This window comes from Fusarium solani (genome assembly GCF_023522795.1).
Source record: "Fusarium solani strain SB1 chromosome Unknown bctg00000011, whole genome shotgun sequence".
Classification (NCBI taxonomy): domain Eukaryota; kingdom Fungi; phylum Ascomycota; class Sordariomycetes; order Hypocreales; family Nectriaceae; genus Fusarium; species Fusarium solani.
Window position 1 is genome coordinate 731896 of NW_027072149.1, and position 19495 is coordinate 751390.

A 19495-nucleotide genomic window follows, 5' to 3' on the forward strand; every position below is an offset into this window, starting at 1 on the left:
GGTCGAGAAGATTCACGGGGACTTTGGGGGATCTTGGCATTGTAGCGGGGTTTGATCGACCTAGTAGGATGATCAATGCAAATTGATCAGACTATCTTGATTTGAGGGATACTAATCGATGGGCGATTCTCAATTAAGCATGTGGTATTCTCTGTCCAAAGTGGACTGTTTGTCTGGAGTGAAACAGACTAGCCATCGTATCCCCTGCGCTTCTAGTGATAAGCTTATAGATTTTTCTTGGCTTTCTTTGGGTGTTCTATTTCAACCTCATGGCCGATGTTGCCAATGCCAAATGCCTCGGGATTTGCCCGTGAAGCGCAGTGGCGGCCCTTTGATTCCCAGCGTACAGATCCTCACGTTATTTAGACGATCATGCAACTGGTCAATGCTGGAAGGTCAAAGATAATGACACAAAGCATGACTCTTTATGCCATTCTATTTTTCATGTACCGTAACCTGCGCCTAACCCAGTAGTGAACCTCTCTTGACCGGCTCCAACTTCTCAAACGCCTCAGGCGTGGGCAAGTCATACTGATTCCACCTCTCAATGCCATATCTCAACCAGTGAGCATACGTCCCTTCGACAACATCACTTCCCACATTCTTCCTCCACAAGCTTCCCAGTGTTTCTCCAAGGACCTGCACAATCAAACCGTGCGCCAACTTGAACCCAAAACTTCTTGACAGACAGTTTTCCACGATTTCTCTAGCCAAATTCTGATCATCCGATTCCGGCTGTCCAGGTTCGGGGAGCTTGAGACTCATGAGTTCAAACGCCTTGGGACCGTTCCAGTTTGTGTATTCGTTGATCAACTGGCTTCCGACCATGTACTCGGGTGCAAAGATCTTTGTTGAAGTGTATTCTGGTCCATCCCAGCCTCGTTCTTCGTCGACAGTGCTCATGGCCATGGTGATGACTTGGCCTTGGATGATATAGTCGGTAAGCCGCCGACTGATCTCCTCGTGTCCGGCTGCGGTAAAGGTCTCTCCCATTAACGGCAGTTCCTTGATGAGCGGGTGTTTGTATAGCCCCTCGGTGTTGGTCCTTCCCTTCCACAGCTTCAGCAACAGATCATGGCAGGCTTGCCAAAACGCGTTTCCGGGAAGACTGGCGATGAAATAATTCAACAAGCTGTAGCTGCGAGGGCCGTCAGCGTTGTAGGATAGCACTTCATATGGGCTATCGGCGTTTGCAATCGTCTCGTTCCACAGTCTGTCAAGGTCTCCAATCTGCATGAACCCAACATCCGTGTAGACGCCGCCATATCGTAGCAGCAGTGGAAATCGCACTAGATCGGAGTAATGCTGCTTGGCAAACTCGCCGTCGAGAGTGCCATTTTTGAAAGCTTCAGGCACAACAGTAGAGTCCTCTAGATCGATCCAGCTACCAATGTAACCGGTCGATGTCGGATCGAGGTCAACGACGCGAATCTCCCATCCCTTCTTTGAGAAGCGACGATGCCAAGCGCGAACGTTACGCTTGGCATATGGATGCAAAGTATCGTAGCCAGAGTTCCAGAAGAACCAGATGTTTTTGGGCGATGTGACGTGACGGAGACTTTTAATGGTGTCATCTACCTCGGCGTCCGATCGGAGATCTAGTTGATCATCGGGGATAGCGTAGACGCCTTTGGGGATTGAAGAAAGGGAATAGGGTGACATCTTTGCGTCGGGCAAGTCTTGAATTAAATGTGAGATGAGTAAACTGCCCATTAATGTTGAGTTTGTGTCGTTTCTGTTGTAGTAAAAGGGCCGTTGGATGTCTCACTATTTGTACGCATCGCGTGTTCCTATTTCGGTTAGCGCACGATGATTCATTGTGCGTCATGTTAAATCGGTGCCTTGTGTGTCATGTTAAATCGGTGCCTAGTGCGTGCGTGTACAAAAGCTGATGCGAGTGATGAAGGTGATGGTTTGGACACCTTGCACAACACACGAGTCAATAGAGTTCATACCTTATTAACAAGCCTTTATTTGCTATTCTAAGCAAGCTCATTTTGGTCAAAAATGTCTATCGAACAAGACACTGCCTCCACTGGCGCATCCGAGCGCAGCCATGCTGAAATCATCGCCATCGCAGCCAGAGGAAACGAGATCACGGGATTGGACATTTTCCAAAAGACATCAGACGATATCTCTCCCGCCAGAGTCGAAGAGTTGATGTTGCAGATGCACGAAGATCAGCCCGTTGGAGGTACCGACATGTCGTATGGGGACAGTGATGCACAGCATCTTCGCTTCTGGAAGTCCAAATCACCGAAAGCTCCAATTGTCGTGTATGTCCACGGCGGGAGCTGGAGAGTAGGCACACACCTGGACTCGATAGGAGCAGATAAAGTCAACCATTTGCTCACCAAGGGGTACGCATTTGCCACCATCAATTACACCCTCATTCCTCTAGTCAAGGTGGAAGAACAGGTGCAGGAGGTAGCCAACGCGGTCGGCTTCCTGGCCAAGAATGCAGATGAACTCGGATTTGACGATGGACGGGTCATTTTGATGGGGCATAGCTCTGGAGCACATGTCGTCACCCTGCTGGGGACTGACACAAGTTACTTGGATCGCGCAGGGGTGGATATTCGCACCATACAAGCCGTCATCTCGATCGATGGCTCCAACTACAATGCGTTGGCCGAGATGATGGATAGCCCGGGTCCAATGGCACAAAACGCGACCTACGGACTCGGCTCCGATCCGGAGAGGCTGCGCGCCATGTCGCCGACTTACCACGCTCGCGGTCCTAATGCCCAGGCTTTTCTGCTACTGCATGTTCAAAGGCAAGGCGACATTAGACAGGCGGCCGAGTTCGCTGCTGCATTGACTGCTGCGGGCACTGAAGTCGCCTTCCATGTATTCGAGGGCGAGTGGTTTGAAGGTCATATGCAGATACTACTCAAGCTTGGTGACCCGGAATATCCTGCGACTTTGGTTATGGATGACTGGCTGAAGGAGCATGTTCCATTGGCCTAGCTGCTCTCTTGACAGGGGAAAAGGAGTGGTCAAGACTTTGGAGATTAAGAAGATTGAGGTTGGGACATTCATTTTAATTAGGTACTGAGCCTACAGAAACAACAAGCCATCTGTTCTGCTACACCCCCCTACCTCGAACCCGTATCCAGCCAATCAAACGTATTAAGCAGATCAAAGTTGAAATTCATAGGCCCCGTCAACCCAGAATTAAAATCCTCCAAAACACCCAAAGTGCCCATCGCGTCGTTAAGATGATAATCCAGCACACGCTGAATCACAATCTTGCAGTTGGCGCAGAGATCTGCATTTGGCGCCGAGGGTCCAACCCAGTCAAAGAAGCCGACCAACAAGCTGAGTTGTTGGACAAGACTTGAGCGGGTTAGGCGGTCATCTTTGGGGTGCTTCCAGTGAAAGGTTGGTTGTAGGAGTTCGAGGCATAGGATTCCACCTCCTGGTGCGGCGAAAGCCATCAACTAAGACGTTGTTAGTCAGAGCGATCAAACTGTGCTCCTGCGGACGTACCAGCCACTCGAAATAGCGACGGACTTGAGAGAAACGATCTTTCTGCGTCCAGAAAGTAAGAGTCAGAGTCACAATCTCAAACGTTGTTATGAGCAAGTCCCCCTCGTCCGGAGCACCGTGCCGCAGCAGCAGCCTTTCCAGCAAAAACAAGTTCTGCAGGTGTGTAATCTGAAGCAACATTCTGACGGTAAGAATGTCCGCGTCGATGCTGGGGTCGGCAAGGTCTTGAGGGTTATAGACCAGTCCGGCTGGGAATTGTGAGATGGTGTCCATCTCGCGCTGTTTGAGAGCCCTATTTCAGTCAGCACATTGTATCCCACGATTCGAACCATACACAACATACCTCAGTGACTCGAGACTTGGGTTGGCTCCAGGACTGAGAGCTAATTCCATAATCTCGTCAAGAACATAGATGATCATCACACGCGCCCGGCAAAACGTAGACACATAGATGCCTCCATGCGTATTCCAGCCATTAGCATCCAATGCAGCGACAGCGTTCGTGAATGTAGCTTCATCAGCCACAAGTTCTTCTTCACTCAAGTCAAGAGGAAGGGGAGTGGTGCAGTATTGACGATGAAGCAGCGGTGGACGCCCTGTAAATGCCACACCGTGTCTATCGACGCTGAAGACTTGGGCGAAGAGATGTCGCTTGTATTCTGAACACAAGGAAGGCTTGTAGTTGGGGCCATCCTTTTGCGCGTGCCCTCCGAGGTACGTCATCATGGCGACTGCCTCTGCGTGTGTTACCCAGCAGATCAGGCCTGGTGGACATGGTTAGCAACTATCCATTGATGGCATGACGCATACTCACTCGCGTCGCCTGTGATACCCGACTGGGACGTTTCCTTCAGACGATAAAGGTTAATCAACAAGTCATTTCCTTCGGTGAAATTTTGTGCCAACTCAATGCATCGTGCCAAGAATGACAAGGCAGATGCAGGTGGTGTCTTGACTCCTGTCGTGTTGAGTTGAGCATCCTCGAGAGTATTGAAAGCGTCTGGCAAGGTCGCCAAAGTGCTCCACAAGAGACCCAGTGACTCCCATCTGAGGTTGGGACCACAAAATTGATCCATCCATGACTTTGGGCTGGTATGAATGTCGAGTAAGGGTCGGCTGGTGTTGTTGCATATTCTCTCAGCGATGCGTTCCAGGTCTTGCTTTCGGTTGTACGAATGGGGTCCAAAAGCAGTATGTAGCGAGTCGACGATGACGGGAACCGCAAAATGCGAGAATGGTGTCGGCTTTTGCATCGTGTTTTGCAACAGTAGCTGCTGATAGGTCGGGCCGAATACACAGCCCAAGATTGCAAGACAAGTCTGGCGAATCGTGGGTGACAGTTCCTGAAATTTGACTCGGCAATGTGACGTTGAGCCGGATATGCTTGCATCATCAAAGTCAGTGTCGAATATTCGGAGTTGGGAGAGGTAATTCTTTGTCTCTTGAAAGATCTCAGTGTGGCCAGTGAAACCGAAAAATGTCGGCCCCGTCGCGGGCGTGTCAGGAAGCGAAATGTCCCCTTCGCCAGATACCCTGTCAGTTGAAGTATTGGGAAGAGAATATGACGCTGTAATTGCTGATGCATACAGGCATTCGGCCTCTTTTCTTCCTCGATGGCATCGGCCGCAGACGGGCCTGGCGTGATCACAAGCGACCTTTCGCCTTCGACAAGGCACGCAGGCCTCTGGCCGACCGTTCGGCCTGTTGGATGGTGAATCGATAGTGTTGTTCATGACAACATGTAAACGCGAGTTTCTTGATTAATATCCAAGCGAGTTTGGCTATAAATGATGGATTTGGACCATGACACATTTTGGTCTGACTCAACATTGAACCCGACCAAAACGAGCCTTGATATCCATGCAATCGCATAAGCGAAGCGAACTAGGACTAGCGGGGTTTACCAAATGACGCTTCTCCGTGTAGAGGAAGGACAAGGGCACAATGCCAAGATTTTAACAGCCATCATCATTCACTTCCATCACTCTCTGTTAGACTCCCTTTTGCCATCCACTCTAGAACCTCATGTACAGGTGGCCTCTCCCTGCCGCTATTCTGGCTTCCGACCGTAAACAATCTTGATGCGATAATAAGGATGATGTTTCCCAGAGCGAATCTCCTTTCGCAGCTTTGCACAGTAGACCGTCACTTGTTCCTTGGACCATCCCCATGCGAGATCGGCCACGTGAAGAACATGACCCTCGACATCCCCCTCTAGAACCTCTTGTGCGAAAAGGCCAATGTTTCTGTAGTTTTGATCCTTGGGCCATCGCCCAATAGGTACCTAAATGCCAATCCAGTCAGCATATCCTAAACCAGGAGATGAAATGCCCACCTTGAAGATCCTCGATTCAATGTCGACCAACCCGGCTGCTGTCATGCCCTCCTCCTGCACGTTATCATCAACCACCGTAAAAGACCTTCCAATCTTCCTGCCAGCTTCAATAAACGTCTTTCCCCAGCCGGCCATGGCACTATCGTCAGGGACACTGCCATCGTCACTCTGCATGACCGGCACGCCTTCGAAGCTTTCGACCCAACCTCCGGGCTTGCATGCGCGAAAGGCTTGCTCAAACAGACTACTCCAGTCTTTGACACTTCCTACTAGGTAGCGCATGTGGATATAGTCGAAGGTGTCGGGGCGAAAGGTCCATGGTTGGGTGCAGTCCTCGATTTCGCTGCCCTGGTTAGTCTGGGACTTGCGCAATCTTGATGGCTTACAATTTTAGGTTGGGAGGGACCCAAGACGGCTGAATTGGAGACAGATCTGTTCCGATTACTTCAGTTGCGGAAAACTCATCGGCGAAGTCGCTGAGAGAGTTAGCCATCTTTCCTATCGAGGTTGAGACCCGAAGACTCACATGGCCCAAATTCCTACATCCCAAAGAGAATATTCAGCAATTGTGACCGGGATATGATTCTAGGAATAAAGTCTTACCAGTACCAGTTCCAACATCCAGGGCTTTCTATGGCTAGTTAGGATAATTCTTCACTCTCGAGACATAAAGACCAGGCTTACTTCAATATCCTTTTTGATCGGCGCGTGATGGAGCTTATCTTCAGAAGCGATTGTCAGAAGGTGGTGACTATCAAAGTTAGCTGCAAGCATTGGATATGAGTTCTCGGGTACCTACTGAATATCCATGACTTCATTCTGCAGTGCATCATTAGGTGCCCTTCACGAAGTCAGTAGGCCGAAAACCGCCAACCTCCAGACTCCATACCAATACTGAGCAGTCCCTCTTTCGGAATGATATGTCCTCCCGTGCATCGTCCTGTAGTCCAGGATGCTCGAGCTGATAGACGCCGAGGAGCTGCTGGCCTCGGTACCAAGGGCCGAGTCTCCATCGTCGGCGGGATTATCATCCCCAACCTCGATTGGGGCCGCATCGGCCGCTGGCGGCGTGTCCGATTTCTGAGACTTTGGCGACGATGCCGCTACCGGAGATGTCGTGTCCACCATTGTTCAAAGTTTAAGGGAAATGTCCAAAACAGAGACTGAGGTCAAGGAAGCCCCGAGAGGGATGAGGGGAACAAGAAATATCAACAGCCAACAACACCAACAGTCACTTCACAATCAGCCTATAGCAAGAGCTTAATAATATGCACGCTTCGTTGTTGGCTGCAGAGTCATGCGCAAAGTGAGCATAAAACGCGTATACCGGTAGTACAATGGCGACTGTGATGTGTTGGTGGTCATGCAGGACGGAAACTGCTGATCAAGACGCGGCTTGGTTTCCTATTGGCGGCACAAGAACCCAAAGCCAAGGGTTCAAACTCAAAATTCCACTATTGTTTGCTCTTTTCTCGTTGTATGCATGGGATAAACATAACCAACAGCAGGAAACCCTTGTCTTGGACCCTGCGGGCCTTCCGACTCCCCGAAAGAGGGGATTTTGCTTGAAGACGGTGGTAATAGACTGAGAACGAGCTCGCTTCACTGGTTATAGCGTATTTCGTCATATAAACTTCTAAGATAGCGTAGACAAGGAATATTAATCATATTATGATGGTCAGTTGTCATTTGAAACATCAAGTTCGTAGACATCCCCATAGAAATGTCTGCAAACGTCAAGTTTCAACGAAAGGGATTCCTTCTCAGTTTAGACGCGCCCCTGAAGCCTCAAGTGTAGCATAGAACAGCTTAGTTCTTCCCATGATAATCATCCGACCGTCGCCAGCGAACTGGAAGTTGGCGGCGTTGATGCCGGTAAAAATCTTGCCGATGAACTTGCCAGAGGGGTTCCAGACGTGGACGCCATCTCCGCAGCCTGCGTACACGTTTCCTTTCGAATCGCAGTGGATTCCTACATTCAAGTCAGCATTAAGTAAGTTAGGCGAGGGACTAAACCAACCGTCAGGTAGACGTGATGAAGCGTATGCGAATGTTTTGCGATACTCCCACGTACCGTCCTCTTGGACGTCGAAGCGGTAACTGTCGACAATGAGTCTCCGACCGCTTTTCGCATTTAGTCCTTCGTTTTCACTTACATGGAAGCGGGCCGCGTGTAATTCTGCCCAAACAATCCTTGGCTCAGTCCTGTGTCTGTGACATATGCATAGGATCCATCCGGAGAAAAGGTGAGGCCTGTCAAGCGCAAATCAGCAACAGAGTTACCTAGGCACTAGTCACTTGTCTAACCGTTTGGAGATACAAAGCCATCAGCAACTACAGTCACTGCTCCGGTCTCCACGTTGAGACGGTAAACCTGGTTCTGCAAACCAGGTTCGGGTCTGAAATGCTGCCAATAGCCGTACTGGGTGTCCGTGAAGTAAATGTCGCCATTCCGAGGGTTGATGGAAACATCGTTGAGAGAGTTAAACTGTCTACCGAAAAAGTTGTTGACGAGGGCTTAGAAGTACATCAGTAAGACCGCCATGTCACTCTGCAGAGGTCTGCTTACTCGTAGTGTTGTATGGCTTCTCGGGGTTCATAAGGTAGAGAGCAGAGGGGATCTTATCTCCCTGGCCTTCACCAGCAAAGATGATTTGGCCCTTGTAGTTTGTGCCACCTATCGACCGATGAATATGTGTTCTGAATGATCTCATCTCACCTACCGTTGGGGTTGATGACCTGTGGCTTCGAGTCCACAATGGTAATCTTAATCTCGCTCGCCTCGTGCGAGCCATTCCTCAAGGCCTCGGCATCTGCAAGAGAAATCTTCTGAATGACAGATGATTTGTTAAGACCCGTCCCAGCATCGGGATCGCCAGCATTCTGGACAAAAAAGACCTCGTCGGTAGGAGGGTACCTGAAGATGTGAGATTAACTCCTCTATTAGATTGATGTGCTTTACTGACCACACGACAGCTTCATGAAAGATAGGGTCCTTATCTGAAGTAGAGAGCAATGTCAAAGAGGGGTCACTTCCAATGATGTCGTAGAACTCGGGGTCATAGACGTGAAAGGGTCGTTCACTGAGGGATTTTTGCGTGACCCCAGGCCATGTGAATTCCTATCATCCGTGAGTTCGCTATATCATTGCAAGTATAGCATGATCCTCACCTTGGTTGCGAGAAACTCCTTTGGTGCCGGGATATTGTCCAAGACAAGGAAGCTCTTCTGGTCGATCACCTGTGCCGCATCTGGCAACGGCCTTACAGCCGCCTTGGCCTCAACATGGTGAAAGAGACCCAAGCCAATAGGCCCAAGAACAGCAAGAGTAAGAACCGAAACAGCCATGGTGGTAGAGCTGAAGAAGCGCGACTTTCTCGCCGACTCGGCCTCTTTATATCCATCCTTACCCCGCCTCGGCGGTTCACGGCCCTTTCTCGCAGACGGCATCGAACCTTGTCGATCGTTTGAGTTGTTTTACAGGCTTTTTGGCAACTGCCGGGACGTCAGAGTCAAACCTAGTCACTGCGAGTCCGGGGTATCGTATGATGGTGCAACCTTGGCGTGAGGTGCGGGGGATACATCGGGAGCTAGGGTTTTAGACCTCAGGATTTGTCCTACGAGATTACATCATATGTCTTGGACATGCAATTGTTTATCAATCAATTGCGGGCTCAAGAAGCATATATATTCTTAAAATACTATTTTGCAGCCCTCAATTGTCTGTTTACTTCACGCGGTGGCATGAACATCGCCAAAGGAAGCCGTAACCTCCGCACAAGGCTCGGAAAAGTTGGGATCGGAAAACAAACCAAACCGGAAAAACATCCGAGAAATAGACGGCATGTAACATTAAGCAATAACCGCGCATGACACAAAGAATATGGATCGTCTGTTCTTTGATAATGATCTTCGCAGCTTAACGGAGGGTTTCAAGTAGGTCTGCCCTTGACTCAAATTGTGACGATCTGTGTGACTCGCTGGGCTCACTCCAGAACAAGTGCAACCCTTGGCCATTCTATCATGCTCGTATTCTCTACTGTACTTTCTCAATGTCTGTCTCAAATGTCCCGATTCTAATCAATTGTTCTACCACACTATGCAAGATCCCTTCAATTGCTGTCCCAAGTTGGACCTGATGTTCCAACCGAGAATGTCTACTCGCTCAGACGATCACCAGCACCCAGATGCATGCATTCGTCGCTTCATTGCAGACAAAAAGACATTTTGGCCAAAAATAAACAACATACAACATTGGGGATTCGCTAGTCGTCACCGACCTAGCTACTAATCCAACTCTTGCTAGGTTATCGATGGGAGATCGGACGGGATCCCGAGCTTTCTAGCAGATGTGGTCGTATGTGCTAGAGATCTGTTGTGGAGAGGATCAAATGCTCAAGACGCTTCACGCCCGCGGAGCGGGGTTTCCAGCTCTCTGGCCTTGACCGTGGTGGTGGAGATTCAGCCATGATTTCCAGTCCTGTTCCATCCATGGATGGATGCGAGTTATGATGTTGCAAGTGACAAATTCTCTTTTGAGAACAACACCGTTGAAAGGCGTGTCTATAATAGAGCCAATATTGTATTTCAATGATAACATGCAAGGTTAAGTATGCTAGAATGCCAACAATGGTCTCAAAACTGTGCTTCTTCTCGTGGGGCCCAGTCCGAGATATGATTCGATCCATCACGACTTTAAGAATTTGCCTACCTACCCTAGGCCTCCATATCGACCACCCCGTATTTACTCTATCTAAACTACTACTATATTTTCATGATCAACATCAATACTCAAACGTCTGTGTGGAGACAAAAGCACTCGAGATGTTTATTACCATCTCAGTTTGTAGTATCTACTCACAGTTCCTGCATACCTTATCGTTAGAACCTCTTTCTCCATCACGGTGTGCTTTCAACTCTGACAGCTGATTATGCCAAGACTATTTCTCCCTGCCCGTCGGGTGATAATAGCGGCTCCTTTTGCAAAGATGTCTTCACCACCAACTTCATTGGTCCCTTTACTGATGTGACACTCTCGAGCTTACGCTGAGGATCACTTGGCAATGGGGATCCCGCAGGACCAGCGCTTCAGCCGCACGGCGCGAGCCACAATATGACCGCAGGGCTGCAACTGTGGAGACCGAGAACAGCAGGTTATTGGTTTCAGCCACAACCACGTCGGATCCCTGAGCCTGCTGGTGAGATGCGAAATGAGGCGCTAGCCAATGACATGTCCCGCCCTGAAATAAGCACTGGGCAACGACTTCAGGTGGTGATGTCAATGGTCCACCTTCAAGGCTGAGTGCAGCATGCTAAGCCCAAAGCGGTGGAATCGAGCGCCAGAAGTATTCAAGGGTCAAGAATGATGGCGGGAGGGTCTTCAGTGGCAGGTATAACTACTACGTAGTATGGCCTCGGATACTCCCCTCGACTTCAATCTCCATCAGACTCTTACCCGTTATTCACCAATCTTCACCTCTCAAAATGACAGACCGTTCTCTTGGCGACCACGTCAAGGGGTTCCTTTCAACCCTCTCATCCTCGCACTCCAACAGCAACTCTCCCGCTCCCCCATACAACGGCGGATATTCCCAGCCTCCAATGCAACAGCCCCCATACCCGGATCAACAATACGGTGGCCAGCAATACCAACAAGACTGGCAATCTCAGAATGGCCCCCCTTCTTATTACGGTCAACCTCCTCCCCAACAGTGGCCACCCGCCAACCAATACCCTCAACAGTACAATGGCCCTCCTCAACATGGATACCAGCAGGGTCCTCCTCAGGGCTCCTATAATCACCACCCCTCCAATGGGTTCCCACCTCAACCCCAGCAACAACAACAAGGATATAGCCAAGGGCCTTCCTGCACTCCCATGTCTCTCCAAGTCAGAGCAGCAGGCGATAGGGTGTACTATGTGGTGGACTCAAACACGGGCCAAACCGTCTACACCTTCAACTTTGGCTTCAAGTCTTCAGGAGCTGGACCCGTCCATGTCATGCGCGGCGACAACGGACCTCCATGCGGAACTCTCACCTACCATTCATTCTCAAGCAAGGTGGACATGAACCTTGGAAACTCATTCGTCAAGTTCAAGAAGGATTTCCCTAGCAATACGGGTCTAGGCTATCTTACATGGCAAAAGAACGGCGGCGGCTGTTTCTCAAGCGGCGGAAACCTCATCCTGGAGAGTGGAGGTAGCGTTCTAGCCACCTACCGACTGGAGAAAGGTCCGGGCAGCCAGAAGCGTCAAGGCGGAGGCATTGAGATTCAGAAGCCGGGACTGAGTCAAGCTCAGCTGGATGAGATCGTCATCAGTGGTGTCGCCGAACTGGAAAGGTTGAGACTTGCGGCAGGATCATCGTCGGGTGGAGCAAGCGCTGGTGTGATTGTTGCTATAACTTAAAATCGATGGCTTAGGTTAGAGGAGTTTACGCGGAGGTGTATAGTTGTCTTGGGGAGCACATAGTTTCGCGATGGCGCTGAGGGTAGTTTCACTGATTTCGGTATGAGCGAAAGAGATTGCTTGAAAACAGTATATATGTTACACTTAACAGACCGTCTATTCCATAAAGATGCCCTATCTTACTCCCTTGCGTTCCATATCCTGCTTGCCAAAGTCTAAATGCACTCTATGATACAACAAAGAAAACTATGACGCTATGAAGATGATGCAGTTTGAGGTTCCTTATGCTTCCCCTTCTTGTGAGTAAGTAGTTGCCACACATTCATGTTGGCGAACTGCATAAGAGCAAGTGATCCACGAATTGGGATACCCCGACCAGGAACACAAATGAATAAATCTGAGCTGAGTGAATCCTCAGGATAGAACTTGTTGAAGAATGCCGCCTTGCCCGTCACGGGAACCGACTTGATAACGCGGTTGTAACCCTGTTTCCAGACCCAAGACTCAAACTTGGTTTGTCCATGCACTTCCTGAATATCGGAAGCTGGCTCGAAGCCTAGGCTCAAGTAGCCAATCTCGGCATGTTTGAGTAGTTGCATGGCGGTGACGATGAGTAGATCGGTAATTCCACGAGGTGCAGTAGAGGAGGCGATAAATGGGTCGATATGAAATCCGTTTTGGGCTCCGAGTGCCCTTAGAGTTGCGAACCCGGTGATGGAACCATCTTTGTCAGTGGTGTAAAGAAATAGTGTTAAAGCTGGGTATGAAAAGAGATCATAAATAGTGACAAAGGCCTGCAAGTCTTTCCCGCACTTGTTGTTCCTCTCGAGTCGCCAATCGTCGTAGAGCTGCTGTAGCCGATATTCCAATGAAGCATCGACACCAGTGACACTGGGGCAGTATATCTTTATCGATGTACCACCCCTCTTAGGGTCGAGAAGCATTCTATTTTGGCTGATCATGCGCTTGCTTGCTTGGTTCCGCAACACTTTGTTAGTGAGAGGGTTGATGACTCGTTCATGACCAAAGCGTAGTGTTGTCCATCCTTGTTGCTGGGCGTACAGGGAAAAGTCCTCGCTGGCGCCGACAAATGCAATGCCAAGCCCTTGTCCCTTACGAAAGATGGCAAATTCCTTTAGGAGGGGTGTCCGGTGCTCAGTTGTGCATAAGGGGTCCCCCGCAACGACAGCGGTGCGGGCTTGGAGCTTGTAAAGTAAAGCGCCCAGGCCTTGGTGGCTGGTAAAGACTTTGTAGGCAGGGTCGAGAATGCCCATGTGAGCGGTTCGAGCGTGGAGGTGGTATGCTTCATCGAAGACCGTCACGGGATTGTTGATACTGTGATCATCTGTGGGAGTAGAACCGGAGTCTAAGTGGAATAGATCGCAAGCGGCATAGTAGGTTCGAGAAATGATGGTTTCGTCGCATACTTGAGTTGTTGAAGAGGGAGATGTTGATAGTCTGGGTGTGTCCAGCTGGGAACAGCCTTCACAGGTGAGAGAGGAAGAAGAAGACTGCATGCTGGACCCGCGCATGGTGAGGTATTGGAATAGAAAGGAGATGCTAGATGGAAAGGAGACAAAGGCTGAGATGGAAAGGAATGACGAGTCGAGATGCTAAAACACTTTACCTGCTGTTCGGCACCCCATATAGGGGGCCCTCGGACAGTTATATCTCTTCTCTTGATCAGGCGGAAGGCAGACGCCTGGCTTGGCGCCAGGTATGAGATCGGAAGTACGGCACCCATACTGTCAAGCATCTGATGTCTTGCGCATATCGATGCTGGTGGCTGTGCAAAAATAGCCACGGACTCGGTGGCCACGGACACCGTCAGGAGGGCATTTTGATTGGAGGTCGGGGCCGCGCAATCGCTGTCTACGAAGGGAGCATTTTCTACGAGAGACGCACTGTAGACTCGTGTAGACTAAGGTAAGCTACGCCTTGTGAATACGAAGTACGATAAATGTGGAAATTAGGTGCTCGGAAGAATGGCATCGTGCTGATGGCTTCAGCCCTAGCCGGCAGCGTGGTGCCGGCTGGGAGCCCGAAACAGAGACAGCCATGATATCTCTAGAGGCTTCAAACCATCAACTCATACATGAAACTCCTTCTGGAAAAAGTGGACGGCAGCATGTATTTTGGACATGTTTGGCACAACGAGTGTCGTAACGCGGGCAGAAGATGAGCCGCGCGTGCGTGCACCCAAACCCTCAAGTTCGAGACTCGGCCATTTTCCCTGCTGACTCGGGCTCCGCGGGCTCAAACGTAAAGGCCAAAAAGTGGCGCGGCCCTACGGGAGCACGAATCGGGGACGAACTTTAATGCCAACAACTCGGCCGTGGCCGTCTTTGCCGGTTTGGCGGATCACATAGTTACGAGTCAACCAATCAGATGCGCCCATGGCGTTTGCTTTCTTCGTGATCTGGCGAGAAAACGGCAAGGCAGAATTAAACCTATTAGATGAGATTGCGAGAGAGATGAGGTCCGAAATTACCCTGTATTGCGGCAGATGGACACGACGAGGCCTCCAGGAACTTCCTATTTGGTAAGGCTGTCAACTACCGAGCTGTGGCGATGACGACCTTTGGCGGGTAACCCCGTACGGCCCGTCCAATCCAAGGCAATTGGGAAACTAGTAAGTGACACTGAAAACATTCCAGAAAGCCTGGCTCTTTTGCCAATTGAGCTGCTTTCTCCTTCCAGCAGCCAGGTACTGTCCCTTCTCCTTGGCCTTGAACGAATACCCCTTGCTCGGCTCGAAATCGACAACAAAGACAATGGCGTTGTTAGAGTCCTTGCAAAGCCTCAACTTGTCGCAGATATAGAGGTTGTTGTTGGCAGAACTAATAGTGAACTCATCGCCGCCGACCTCGACTGCGTGGATGACCCAGCCCTGCTCGACATTGTCGTGGTTCTGGGTGGCAGCACTCAGTCCGACAGCTCTTCCGCGTGAGGAGACACTCAGAGCTTGACCTAAGGTCTCAAGAACAAGAGTGCGACCCTCTGTGAGCTGACCGCGAACGTTCTTGAAACCCTTTTCGGCGAGACTCTTGGTGTCATCGACTTTTCCATCTCCAGTGTAAGGTACGGAAGGCCGTCCATTTCCGTACTGAGAAGCGCAGTATGACGAACCATCATACTCACCCTTGCTGTTCTTGTGCGGCTCAGGAGCATCCGGAAGATTCGGTACGCTGTAGTCTGGGTTCTCAAAGTCGAATGCGTTTACAAGGTCAGCCATGTTCTCGCGACGCCATGGAACAATCTCATCCGTCCTGACATCCCGACCCTTGGCAGCTTGCCACTTCTCGACAAACATCAACTGTGAGGTGTGATCGCAGTGCTCAGTGTAGACTCCGCCGTTCCGAGTGAATGGCGAGATGATGTAGAATGGCACGCGGAAACCGGGGCCCGCGGGCGTGCGGCCGGCTTCACCGTACGGATCTTCGAGCCATTCCCCGGAGGTTCCGTCTGGAGAATGATACGGGCTGACGTGATCGGCCCAACCGCCTGTCTCATCGTAGGAGACGATCAAAACTGTCTTGGAGTACTTTGGCGAGTTGATGACAGCTTCAGCAATCTTGCGCTGTAGCCAGGACCCGTCGTTGGGCGAGTACGGAGGATGTTCTGAAAGTTGCATAGGCCCGACGATGTAAGAAACCTCAGGAAGAGTTCCGTTGGCAGCCTGGGCATAAAAGGTGTCAAGTGACAATCCCTTCATGCCCTTTGCGTTGAGTGGAGATCCTTTGTTTGCGTCTTGGAATTGTTCAAACCAGGCATAGGGGTTGTCGTCAAAGTTGTCAGCGTCCTGGTACACGCTCCAAGAAACGCCGGCCTCCTCGTACTTTTCAGCAACGGTCTTCCACTTGAGAGGGTAGCAGTTGATGCCATCCTTATCACAACCGGGAGTCTCATTGTTGTCGATATAAGGGTAACCGCCCTCATCCTTGGTCTGGGGAGATCCGGGGACGTTGATGGAGCCGCTAACCCACATGACACGGTTGGGGTTTGTAGAGGCAATGACTGACTCTTGGTACATGTCGCCGATGGTCCACCCCTCAGCCAAGGCAAAGTGAACAGGCAGGTCCTCCCTCTTGTAGTACCCGATGCTGTAGGGAGTATTGTTGACAGCCCAGTGGTCGTTGGCACCGTGATTCAAGGCAGCTTGGTTGGCATCCCAGCCATTGGATCCAGCAGACATGCACTGAGTAGCTTCTGGCCATGTTCCTCCGAGGTAGTTCAGGTACCAAGGAGTGATGTAGTCAGTGTCCTTGCTAAGGTTAGGAGTTACCAGCTGTTTCCAGACTGGAACTCCGTTGTTGTACTGAACGTTGGGGTCTGCAAAGCCACGAACGCCGGCCATAGTACCAAAGTAATGGTCAAAGGCACGGTTTTCTACCGCATGGTTAGATAAGAGGCCAATAAATGATAGAAACAAAGGACCAACCTTGCATGAACAGGATGACATGATCGATATCAGCCAAACCCTTGGAGTCCGCAGGGCTGGCAATAGCCAAGAAGGCGGCGAGGACCCAAGCAGTGCCTCGAGAGATGAGCATGTCGAAACAGCCAGGCCAGTTCGCTATGCACTGCCAAGTCCAAAGAAACCAAGACTCGAGATGTTGCAACATGGTGGATTCATATACTTGGCGATTCTATCAAGGGTCCCGATGTCGTTTGGTGGAGAATGACGGTCGTTTGCTCAGTGTTGAGATGGTTGATAAGGACCGACTCTCACGTTTCAAATCCGCCTTTTGTGATTAGCAGACGATATCACGCGGAAATAAATGAAACCACTCTTGCTGTAACTCTAGATGCAGATCTCATCTGGATCTGGAGGAGATGTTATATGCTAACTTATTCCCCCGACCGATGCAAACTGGGTCCATGTGAAACGCCAACTCAACAACCAATCACGTTGAGCCGTTGCATCTCGTGCGAGATCTACTTATCAACAGCATCACAAGGACGTTGCACTCACACGTGACGCTGCGGAAATACGGCACGGATCTGAAGTCGAATATCGCTCAATTACTCCAAAATCACCAAGAAGCCGAGGTTGTGTCCAACTCAACAATGACAGAAGCATAACCATGGTAGCCCACGATGAGGAACACGACGGTCTTCTTGACGAGTTTGAGCTGCAAGATGAAGATCCAAAGACACGGCCTAACTCGTCGCATCGTACAGTGAGACGGTGCGCCAGGTTTGCACAGCGACGTATCTGGTGTCTGGTAACAGTCGCTGCCACTATTGCGCTACTATGCACCTTTGGCGCCGCTTTCTCATCAATAGGAGCCCCAAAAGCCCCGAAAGGTCCCAAAAAGGGTGGTCATCTTGGAATTTGGCTGCATCCAGAAGAACACGCATCCAGGGCTTCAACGACACTGACCTTCAACTGGACCATCTCGGCTGGACTCAGATCGCCAGATGGAGTTGAGAAGCGAGCATATCTTGTCAACGGTAAGTGCCGTTTCTGTTCCCTCCACTTGATTCTGACACAATACCGTAGATGAGTTCCCAGGGCCAACCATCGAGGCAAGGTCTGGAGACCGACTTGTGCTGCACATCCACAATGGCCTTGAAACAGAGGGTGTCTCTCTACACTGGCACGGCCTTCGGATGAAGGACCAGAACCTGATGGATGGTGCTGTGGGGATCACACAATGCCCTATCCCACCTGGCCAGTATTACGTCTACAATTTCACGATTGGCGACGATGAACATGGTACCTTTTGGTGGCATAGCCATTCCGACGTTCAACGAGCTGACGGGCTCTGGGGAGGTCTGATCGTGCATTCCCCTCAAGAAGCAAGCCCACCGCCAGAGGACTACTTGGTTATGGTCAGTGACTGGTTTCATAGAAACCAGACTGAAGTCTTGGCTTGGTACGCTGATGCCAGCAGTCGAGGAAATGAGCCAGTTCCAGATTCTCTGTTAGTGAATGGGAGGGGACGCTTCAACTGCTCCATGGCGGTTCCTGCTAGGCCGGTTGTCTGTTCTCAGATTGCAGTACATGAGCTTGCGCCACTATTCTATCCATCTAGCGAGAAGGCGACAAGATTGCGCTTTATCAATACGGGCTCAGTCGCAGGCTTCAGCGTGCAGATAGACGGAGCGACGATGCAGCCAGTTCGCGTAGATGGTGGGTTCAGCGTTCATGCAGAGGCAAGCGATTCCATCGGTATACTTTATCCTGGTGAAAGGGTAGATGTTGATGTCAAGTGGACTGAGGACTATGTTGGGGGTCGGTGGCTGGGCATAGACTTGGACTCTGAGTGAGTGGAAAGTTCCCTATTTCTTGTGAAATTCTAACCCTCATTATAGAAACTTTGGGTACCCCAACCCAGCATTGGATCCGACACAAAGCTTTCAGATCTTTGAAGGGAAGAGAGGCGAGTATGGCCACAAAGAGCATCATGCCCCGAGCGCAACTCAAGCCCTCAATCTTCAAAATCTCACCGCTGCCACGCGATTTTCTGACATCCCGTCTAAAGCAAAGAAGACGTTTGTATTTTATGCAAAAACTGAAAAGCTGGCACACTTGGATTACGAGCCCGTTGGTTTCATCAACCATACATCCTGGAAACCGCAAAACCCTCCGTTGCTTGCCCAGAACAGATCTGATTGGGACGATAACCAACTTGTCCCCTTCATTGGCCTGGCTTCAGACGAGCCTACCAGAGTGGACATTATCATCAACAACCTCGACGACGGCGCCCACCCCTTTCACCTCCACGGGCATTCCTTCTACGTTCTCTCGTCCTACAGGGATGAAGGCCGTGGTGGCTGGGGCAGCTATAATCCTTACTCTGGTGACCAGCCTCCAAATGGCCTCAATCTAGACTTTCCGCTACGCAAGGACACAGTAACTGTTCCTCGGAGGGGACATGTAGTGTTAGCATTGGTGGCAGACAACCCAGGAATTTGGATGCTGCATTGCCACATGCTGGTTCATATGGCGAGGGGGATGGCGATGGCCTTTCATGTTGGAGATATTGGAGATACGGAGCATATTGTTTCAGTCAACTATAGGGCTGGCGAGCTTTGTAGCAGAGAAACGACTTAAAGCTGACATGGCTGTTTCTAAAGCCTATGGTCAAATCTACCACAACATGTCAGTACATGCAACTAAGAGCGAAGAGAGAATCGAACAAATTGAGCAGCATCCGCAGGATACAGCTTAAATTAGCTGGTGTGAGCTATCTAGTCATCGCCTCCAGCGCACGCTGGGTCTTCCATGTTACAGTAATCACCCAAGACCTT

At 50.3% G+C, this 19495-nt stretch overlaps 9 protein-coding genes across 9 annotated transcripts; 3 read left to right on the top strand and 6 right to left on the bottom strand.

Annotated features, from left to right (window-relative positions):
• Positions 1-462: 462 nt before the first annotated feature.
• MRS44_015273 (uncharacterized protein) lies at positions 463-1662 on the bottom strand (the record flags this gene model as incomplete). Its single annotated transcript, XM_065619139.1, has 1 exon — positions 463-1662. One exon carries the CDS (start codon positions 1660-1662, stop codon positions 463-465), a length of 1200 nt encoding a protein of 399 aa, XP_065475211.1.
• Positions 1663-2007: 345 nt separating this feature from the next.
• Positions 2008-2970, top strand: MRS44_015274 (uncharacterized protein; the record flags this gene model as incomplete). The annotated part of the gene is made up of 1 exon (XM_046277596.2): positions 2008-2970. One exon carries the CDS (start codon positions 2008-2010, stop codon positions 2968-2970), a length of 963 nt encoding a protein of 320 aa, XP_046126206.2.
• Positions 2971-3098: 128 nt separating this feature from the next.
• On the bottom strand, positions 3099-4745 carry MRS44_015275 (uncharacterized protein; the record flags this gene model as incomplete). Its single annotated transcript, XM_065619140.1, has 4 exons — positions 3099-3443; positions 3493-3784; positions 3836-4256; positions 4307-4745. 4 exons carry the CDS (start codon positions 4743-4745, stop codon positions 3099-3101), a joined length of 1497 nt encoding a protein of 498 aa, XP_065475212.1.
• Positions 4746-5542: 797 nt separating this feature from the next.
• On the bottom strand, positions 5543-6955 carry MRS44_015276 (uncharacterized protein; the record flags this gene model as incomplete). Its single annotated transcript, XM_065619141.1, has 8 exons — positions 5543-5776; positions 5828-6170; positions 6214-6303; positions 6354-6366; positions 6431-6458; positions 6512-6578; positions 6627-6668; positions 6717-6955. 8 exons carry the CDS (start codon positions 6953-6955, stop codon positions 5543-5545), a joined length of 1056 nt encoding a protein of 351 aa, XP_065475213.1.
• A 635-nt stretch (positions 6956-7590) lies between these two features.
• On the bottom strand, positions 7591-9175 carry MRS44_015277 (uncharacterized protein; the record flags this gene model as incomplete). The annotated part of the gene is made up of 8 exons (XM_046271607.2): positions 7591-7799; positions 7848-7927; positions 7984-8080; positions 8135-8344; positions 8397-8504; positions 8551-8744; positions 8794-8948; positions 8999-9175. 8 exons carry the CDS (start codon positions 9173-9175, stop codon positions 7591-7593), a joined length of 1230 nt encoding a protein of 409 aa, XP_046126209.1.
• A 2136-nt stretch (positions 9176-11311) lies between these two features.
• Positions 11312-12235, top strand: MRS44_015278 (uncharacterized protein; the record flags this gene model as incomplete). Its single annotated transcript, XM_046280306.2, has 1 exon — positions 11312-12235. One exon carries the CDS (start codon positions 11312-11314, stop codon positions 12233-12235), a length of 924 nt encoding a protein of 307 aa, XP_046126210.2.
• Positions 12236-12489: 254 nt separating this feature from the next.
• MRS44_015279 (uncharacterized protein) lies at positions 12490-13752 on the bottom strand (the record flags this gene model as incomplete). The annotated part of the gene is made up of 1 exon (XM_046277597.2): positions 12490-13752. One exon carries the CDS (start codon positions 13750-13752, stop codon positions 12490-12492), a length of 1263 nt encoding a protein of 420 aa, XP_046126211.2.
• Positions 13753-14864: 1112 nt separating this feature from the next.
• MRS44_015280 (uncharacterized protein) lies at positions 14865-16788 on the bottom strand (the record flags this gene model as incomplete). The annotated part of the gene is made up of 2 exons (XM_046282667.2): positions 14865-16624; positions 16677-16788. 2 exons carry the CDS (start codon positions 16786-16788, stop codon positions 14865-14867), a joined length of 1872 nt encoding a protein of 623 aa, XP_046126212.2.
• Positions 16789-17322: 534 nt separating this feature from the next.
• On the top strand, positions 17323-19416 carry MRS44_015281 (uncharacterized protein; the record flags this gene model as incomplete). Its single annotated transcript, XM_065619142.1, has 4 exons — positions 17323-17692; positions 17742-18507; positions 18557-19097; positions 19255-19416. The coding sequence occupies 4 exons, from the start codon at positions 17323-17325 to the stop codon at positions 19414-19416; spliced, it is 1839 nt and encodes a 612-aa protein (XP_065475214.1).
• Positions 19417-19495: the final 79 nt, after the last annotated feature.